At 53.0% G+C, this 7887-nt stretch overlaps 1 protein-coding gene across 1 annotated transcript in view; it reads left to right on the top strand.

Moving 5' to 3' along the window:
- The first annotated feature begins 972 nt into the window (after positions 1-972).
- The window catches only part of DNAJC6 (DnaJ heat shock protein family (Hsp40) member C6), a 39270-nt gene continuing 32355 nt past the window's right edge, over positions 973-7887 (top strand). The window contains exon 1 of the mRNA XM_052666848.1: positions 973-1115. Coding sequence (XP_052522808.1) covers positions 1091-1115 — 25 coding nt within the window. The 5' untranslated portion in view covers positions 973-1090. The remainder of the gene's footprint in view (positions 1116-7887) is intronic.

Below are 7887 nucleotides of genomic sequence, written 5' to 3'. Positions count from 1 at the left end.
ACAGAACCATTCAGGCTGGAGAAGCCTTCTGTGCTCCCCCATGCCTACTGCCCACGTCCCTCAGTGCCACATCCCCATGGCTCTGAACACCCGTGGGCAGCTGTGCAGTGCTGAGCGGCTCTTTGGAGAGGAGATATCCCCTAATATCCAACCTTCATTTGATAAAATCCAAAATTAACAGAGCTAACCCAGGCAGCTGTGAGATGCTGTGGGCGAAGCCGGATGTTCCTCTCCTGTCCTCATTGTGCATGGAGAGGTTCTGGCTTTCCTGTTTAACTTCCCCCAGCAGAAACAAGGCAGATCATGAGGCACTGCAACACACACAGCTTGCTCCAGTGCCCCCAGTAATCCATCACGTGGGTTTGGGCAGAGGGAATTAAAAGCTGAAGGTGCCCAGAGAAATCGCTGCAGATCTGATGGTTGGTTCTTTTTAATTATCAGCCAGCAGCCCTGGTCTCTCCCAGACTCCAGGGTTCAGTTGGTGACACTGCCCCATAAAGCGACGCTACCCCATGATGTGACACTGCCCCATAATGTATTGCTCTGTTTTCTCGTGGGTCCATGGAGGGCAAAGCAGCCTGGGCATCCCCGAAGATCTGCAAGCAGATTGCTGCTAGGTGTTTCTTTGAGCTTCAAAACACTGAAGTCATTAAAATTCCCACCTTTCTGTACCGTGGCGTGTGTCGGCAGCCCAGGCTGGGGGCAGGCAGCAGCTGTGTGTGCGGCATCACCTGCTGCCCACCTCCCCGGCGGCCCCAATCCCTGCGCATTGCTCCTACAACCTCACTGGGATCGCACCGGTGACCGACGCAGCCGCTCCGCAGCCGCTCCGCAGGGTTTGGCGTGCGGCTCGGTGCCGAGCCAGGAACATAACAAAGTCAGGGGGAAAAAAACAACGAAGCAAAAAAAAAAAAAGGAAAACGCACGAAGTTCCCACTCGCTCCCGCCCGCCGCTGACTCCGGATCCCGCTCCGTGCCGCATTTTGGGAGCCGAGTTCCGCCCGCCCGCACCCTCTGTCTGCACCCTCCCAGATCGCTGCCGCCGCCCCGTCTGTCCGTCCGTCCGTGCGGGGCCCCACCGGGCGGGGGGATGATGGAGCCGGCCGGGGGCCCAGGTGAGCAGAGCGTGGGGGGCGGGGGCGGCGCCTGGGGGGTCTGCGGGAATCCCCCCCACCCGGAGCGGGGCTGAGCGGGACTCGGGGCTGTGCGGAGCCGCGGGGTCGGCAGCGTCTCGCATCCCACATCCCGCATCCCGCGTTGGCATCTCCTCGGGCACCCCGACCCCAGCTCGGCGCTGCGGGAGCCATCGGAGCGCGGTGCCTTCCCCCCATAGGAAAGAGATCGATTTTTAGGGTTACAGATCAGAGCTGGGAGCGCCCGGGTTCAGCTGCCCGTTCTCCGCAGCGAGGTGCGCGGGGTGCGTGGGGCCCGGCTCCGCCGCCGGGCTGACCTTCAGCACTGAGCCTCGCTGCGCTGCATTCCCTTTAGCAAAAAAGCCCGGGGAGAAAATAAAAGGGTGATTTGAGTAGGGTTCCACTTGCTTTAGCGCTCCGGGGCAGGCAGCCTGCTGTGGGAACAGAACCCCGCTTTCCTGGTGCTTTGGTGGCCGGCATTGCTGCAGCCTTCGTTTGGGTATTGGTGAGGGGAGAGCAGCAGGGGAAGGAGGAGGAGGAGGAGGAGGAGGAGGGTTGTTTTGGTCAGGTCTCCGGGTCTGCGAGCTCCAGGCTCCTATCAGCTCCTGCTCTCTGCCGAGGCCCTCCATCTTCTGCCAACCCTTCCCCAGCAGATTCCTTAGTCATAGCCTTCCCGGAGCGAGAGCGAACCAACCCCGGATCCCTGCGCCCGGCGATCCCATGGCACAGGCAGCGCGGAGACAACCCGGCTGCTCTATATTTAGACAGCAGTGACACAGCTGACGGCCCCGGGAGCGCTGGCAGCCCATGGATGCAGCATTTCGGGGCATTACGCAGACCCACGCGTCGCCCTTGAAGCGCTGCGTCGCTCACAGCTCCAGCCCGGGCGTTTTGCTGCTGACCTCACTAATCTGCCCCGCCGGGCTTAACCTGAGTCCATGCTGTGCCCGGAGCGCGGCACGCGGTGGGGTGGCCAGCAGGCTGGGTTTGGGGCTGCGGGGGGGGATTTGCTGCAATCCGGCCCCGCGCTGCCGCCCCGCGCAGCAGATTGGGAGAATAAAGCCCCGGGGCTGCGATCCCAGCTGGCACCGTGACGCTGCGGCTCCCGAACGCCGCAAATGGGATTATGGGCGCTTCCCAACGGCGGGTGGAGCGGCCCTGGGGAGAGCTATAAATATCTCTGTGGATTTCTTATAATAAAACACGAATACTGAGTTAGGAACCCTTACGTTCACCTTCCGATAGCGGCTGGAACCCTGTTTTGGTAGGTAGGCAATGTACAGATTTCTGCCTAAATAAGTTCTTTTCAGGAAACTAAAATAGGAAGGACGGGAAGCAGTGCCCGTTTGGGTCTGCATCCCAGCTGGGAAACTGATCTGACAAGGCAATAGGATGTGCTAAAAGACCCTCAGAGGGACACGGGGAGGCAGGGCCTGCGGTGGGGATGTGCATCCCCTGCCCACCCCAACAGCTTTGGGAGAAGCAGCCGGGTGCTGTCAGCCCGCTCTCTTCCAGCAGGGCTGAAGCTTTTCATCTTAATCTCTATTTCTGCAGCGTTTTTATTTCCTGATGAAAGCAAAACCCGGCCTGAGCCGTGGTGAGGGCGGACGCAGCAGCTCCCACAGCACGGCTGTCTCTGAGGAGCCCTCATTTCCCATTTGGAGATGTCTTTTCCAACCTTAACGATTTTGTGCTTCTACCAATTTCTCCCCTTGATTTACCACTGGCCTTTTTCAAATGCAAACAGTTCCCTCCTGAACAGAAATGCAGAATGATGCCATTGCAAGCACTGGGCCTTGCACAGAGCAGGATTTTTCTAGGGCTGCTGTGCGATGGATGCAATACCCCCGCCATGGAGGTGTTAGCATGCTACTGAACTCATCCCTCTCCTTCACCTTGAGATCACACACAACACATTCTGAAGGCTTGCAGACAAGCTCCTGAGGCCCAGGTTTTCGTGGCATTGAGCTATTTGCAACATGCATGAGGATGGGAATAACCAGTGAAAGGGGAGCAATGAATGGACAGCACTTAGGCACGAAAATACCTGATTTTTATCCCTATCCCTGCTTGATGCCTCCATGCAGAGTCCCTGAGCGTGGGATGAGTGGGCTGTGCACTGTATCAGGCCGAAGGGGCACAAAGAAAGCCCCACAGACAGCAATCCCTGCTGAGCAGCATCACAGAGGGCAGAAGCGGACAGGGCGATAACGACAGACCCGCTGCAAGGCACCAGAACACAAAGTAAAGATAAGCTGTGTAGATGAAAGGGAGGAAGGCAGGGAGGGAACAGGAAGGGCTGATATGTGTGCACTGAATGCAGCCCATGCCCAAGTGTCTGCCCCGGAGCAACGACCAGCAGGAGAATGCAAAAACCACAGGCTGCTGTCTTCCCATCTTCTACATTTTTGAACCTCCTGGTGAGGTTCATCTTTTCCTCAGTAACAACTCCCAAGTTGCTCTTTTTTCTTCCTCGCTGTGCTCCAATTGCTTTGGTTGGCCCAGCTGCCATGGAAGCTGCTCGCTGAGGTTCTGGAGATGCTCCCAGTGAGGCCATCCAACCCAAACTCCCCACATACTTGGGATGATTGTACTTTACTTCTGCTCATGTCTTTGTGTGAGCACTTCTATTGCCATCAGCGTTCAGGGCAACCGGTGTTTCCTCTCTAGGTGCTCCAACAAGGACCACAAACACCTCTGAAATGAGCTTATGGCCATTGATTGGCAAATGCTTTTGTATTCCATACGGAATCTGAGCATTCTGGCCAAGCCTGACTGCTGCAGGGGCTCACAGTGCCCTCGGCTGCGGGAAAGCAAAGGTCCCGGTGATAAAGCCATGTCTAACACAAACAAGTCTGAGGCTTTCTCAGGGCCACGTGTGCTTTTCATCAGAGACAAACAAGGCAGGAATCACCAGGTCAGAAGTTCCAAAATAGCAGACGGGGCTCACAAAGGGTTGAATCCTCTCATCACCCTCTCTATCCAGCTCCCTAAAGATCCCAGTCCTGTGGCAAGGCACATAGCACAGCGGTGACCTGCTGCACTACTGAGCAGTCTGCATTTCTCCAGCACATCTAGGCATGGACAGGAGATGAAACCACATGGCTGTCCTTGACTCCAGTCCAAACGTTGCTTATTTATCCTCAGCACAATCCTGACACTGCTCTGAAGTCCTCTTTCCGGCTCTGGATCAAACACCTTTACCCATTTTACTGTCACACACCTATTCCTGGAGCAGTGCAGGGGAAATAGTGCTCCTGGCCACCCCATGGCACTGCCCCAGTGATGAAGGAAGGCCCAGAGCTGAGGGCAAGGGCTGTCCTTCTCTGTGCACTGGTCATTTACTCCCTGATGTCATTTGGGCTGGACCCAAAGACTGAGTCTGGTGCTGCAGATGAGGCATGTGGTCACGGGAGGGCCCAGCTGACCCATGCAGGTCAGCCCTGCTGGGGACAGGATGCTTTCAGGGAAAATGGGTGCTTAGAAGAACTGTTGCTTCTGTTGGCCTCGGGGAAGATAAGCAGCAAGGAAAACCTTTTGGCTGTATGCAAGAACATTCACTTGCTATCTCTTACAGAAGTTAAAAATGATCTGGTAATTGCCACAGCAGTGGAGAGGTAGGATGAGGCATTGTGGTTCTTAGGCCAAGAAGCAACAAAGCCTCAATCATACAGCCTCATAATGACCTACAACTCTTCTCTGAGGTGTAATTATTTCTCCTAGTTCATCAGTGCTGCTTGCTGATGTGAAAGGAGGCAGAGCTAACCCAGACAGGGCCTTGCTGGCTTTAATCAGTTCAATCAGATGTGCTTAACTAGAGTTCAACGAGATGCTCTTATTTAAGATACTGGCAGCTGGAAAGGCAGCTCTTCCTCTAAGGACAATGACTTAGAGTAAATTTCTTATGGGCTGTGTCCAGAAGGAAAGGTTGGACAGAAAGAAGCAGTGATGCTCTTCTGCTAAAGGAGTGCTGTGGGAGCTCAGGTCGTGGATCAGGTTCTTAGCTGCCTGCTGGGGCTGAGCTGGTGTGAGCAGGCAGCACAGAGGCTGTGTGAGGGTTGTTTTGGGGTTGTTTTGGGGTTTGGTTCAGGATGTGGGGCTTCTGTGGGTCAATGTGATGCTGCCATAGGTAGTTCTGGCAGATCTGTAGCAAACCAATTGTTTTTGCTCCAGCTCTCCATAGGGCTCAGGATTTGGTGCTGAAGGGCTCTCCAGAGCATGGCTGCAAGTGCTTCTTAAGAAGGTGAAGGGAAGGTAAAGAAAATTAAAGGAGTGCTGTTGTGTTTTCTTTCCTTTTTTTTTTTTTGTTCCCCTCTCTCTTTCTCCCATTTTGTGAAATACTCATTAAAGAGCTGTTGAAGGGAACCCAAATCAGGGGCTCTGTGAATTGAGGTGGTTTGATTGGGATTTGAGAGCTTTGAAGATGTGGAAAGACAAAATGTTAATTGTCTGGAGCATGTAGTGATGGGCCAGGGTCCCATTGCAAGGAGTGGGGTGAGAATGAATGGGAAGAGGGAAGTCCTGTCCCTGGGGCTGAGGGGCTGTTTGGAAGTGGAAGTACAAAATCTGAGCTCTGTATGTTTATTTACAATCAGTGATAGTGTGGTCTTTCTTGGGGGTGAGATTAAAGGAAACTTCCAGACTTGAATTTAAGAATCAAGCAATGAAGTTCTGCTTGATTTTTCTTCCTGGAGTAGAGTGACTGTTGCTCCCAGGTCCGACCACGTGAGGAATGAGGAGCTAAGCTGCTTGAGCAAGCCTTGCTTTCCTTAACAATAAGTGCATTTTTCAGCCCACAAGAGCAACCCCAGCAGAGCCCTGCTGGTACTGCGTGCCCTCATCTGTGCGGTCACACCTGGCTCTGGGCCTCCTGCAGAAACACTCTGTGCTGAGAGGGTTCATGGTTCACAGTGGAATGAATGCCTTTGAACAAATGTTCAGCTCATTGAGTTCTAGAGGTATCGCCCTGGATGGTAAATTAATTTTCAAGCTCTAGTTGTAGTTCTTACAACACTGCGATGTGTTCACGGGGAATTAAGAGTTTAATATTTCACCTTAACTGCTCATCTCGTTAGAGGAGAGCTGGAAGAAAACGAAGTCGCAACCTCCAGATATTTGGTGCTGGATTACAGCTGCCAATACTGACTTTTGCCCAGGAGAGCTGCAGCCCAGCTGGTAGCACAGGGTTGGAGGCTGGGCCACCAAGTGACCTTGGGAGGTCAGCAGTGGGGAGGGAAGAGTTCCCTCCCCAGCCTTTAGCAGGGTGCAGCCCTCCCTCGCGCTGCACATTCCTACAGCACCTGCCAGCCTCACGGTGCACACGATAAAAACACCTGCATTAGCTGGTGGCATCAATAAACCTTGGGGGATGTTGATGAATTATTCTAAGCAATTGTTTCCCCGTGTCTTTTTGGTTTTGTTTTTCTTTCTTTGCTCACGTTTTTGGAAGTCACTTCATTTTTTCTTGACTAAGGTGCTGCAAATGGGCAATGTGAGGGAAGGGAGCACATTCCTATGGGCAAGCATGGCTACCTACTCATAGACAGCAATACATTAACAGCCCAGTAAGGAGAGCGCAGCAAACTGAAACGCAATCTGCTACTGTGAGCCATTTATGTCAGGTTAACTCATTTTAGTTTGTTTGCTTGTAAATCTGCTTGGTTTTTTTTTTTTTGTGGGTTTTTTTGGTTTTTTTCCTGAGGAAAATTCTGGGTCACAGATGTACCTTGTTTGCAGTGCAATGTAAAATTGCTGGAGTTACATAAACAAAAACATGCGATGAGGTACAGCTGTGCCAGGTACCCACTGCCCTGCAGTGGGAGAGAGGAGAGTTTAAGCCAAGTGTCAGCAATATTTCAAGTTCTGGTTATTGCTTTCAAAGCAAGCCTGTGTTTATTTATTTATTTTTAAGCAGAGCACTTTGTGCCTTCTTTGTAAGAGATTGGAGGCACAGCTGTTGTGTCTGAATGCATCAACTTCTTTTCCCTCTTCATTTTCTTTTAATTAAAAAATCAATTTGGAAGAGCTGATAATGGTTGCTTCTATGGAGCATCTCTTAGTTCCTCTGTCTCATGTGGAAGGGAAGGATGCTACCAGGTGCACAGAGCTAGGTGTGGCTCATCACATGCTGGGGGATGTGCTTTGTGTTGGTCTGAAGTCTGCGCCCATGTGAACAGCTACAAGGAAACTGGGAAGCTAACAAGATAACTGGTACAGCACCCAGCTGCACTGGCAGGGTTTTGGGGTGTCTGAGAGTGGTAGGATGAAGAGGAATGTTACAGATTAGGGGCCAGTCTGCTGGGAAGGAATTACGTGGAGAAGGATCTGGTTGACTTCCCATACCAGTGGTTGGCTGTGAGGCAGCGATGTGTCCTGGTGGCCAAGAAGGCCGATAGGATCCAGAGTGTATTGCCCACAGTGTGGCCAGGATCAAGGGAGGTGATTCTCTCCCTCTTCTCTGTCCAGGAAGGACACAGCTGGAGAACTGAGCTCAGAGCAGGGCTGCCCAGTTCAGGGCAGCCATGGAACTGCTGGGAGAGCTCAGTGGAGAGTGCAGAGATGGTGGGGGCATGGAGCATCTCCTGACGGGGACAGGCTGAGAGCCTTGGGGCTGTGCGCATGGGGAGGAGAAGCTGAGGGGGATCTGATCAGTGCTGATCAATATCTAATGGTGGGAGTCGAGTGGGTTGGGCCAGGCTCTGCTCAGTGGTGCCCAGCAACAGGATGAGGGGCACAAACTAAAATGTAGGAGTTT

Source organism: Tympanuchus pallidicinctus, unplaced genomic scaffold, assembly GCF_026119805.1.
Source record: "Tympanuchus pallidicinctus isolate F22 unplaced genomic scaffold, pur_lepc_1.0 scaffold7, whole genome shotgun sequence".
NCBI classification, from domain to species: Eukaryota; Metazoa; Chordata; class Aves; order Galliformes; family Phasianidae; genus Tympanuchus; species Tympanuchus pallidicinctus.
Note: the sequence above shows the minus strand (reverse complement) of the source record. Positions and strands in the feature narration are given on the sequence as shown.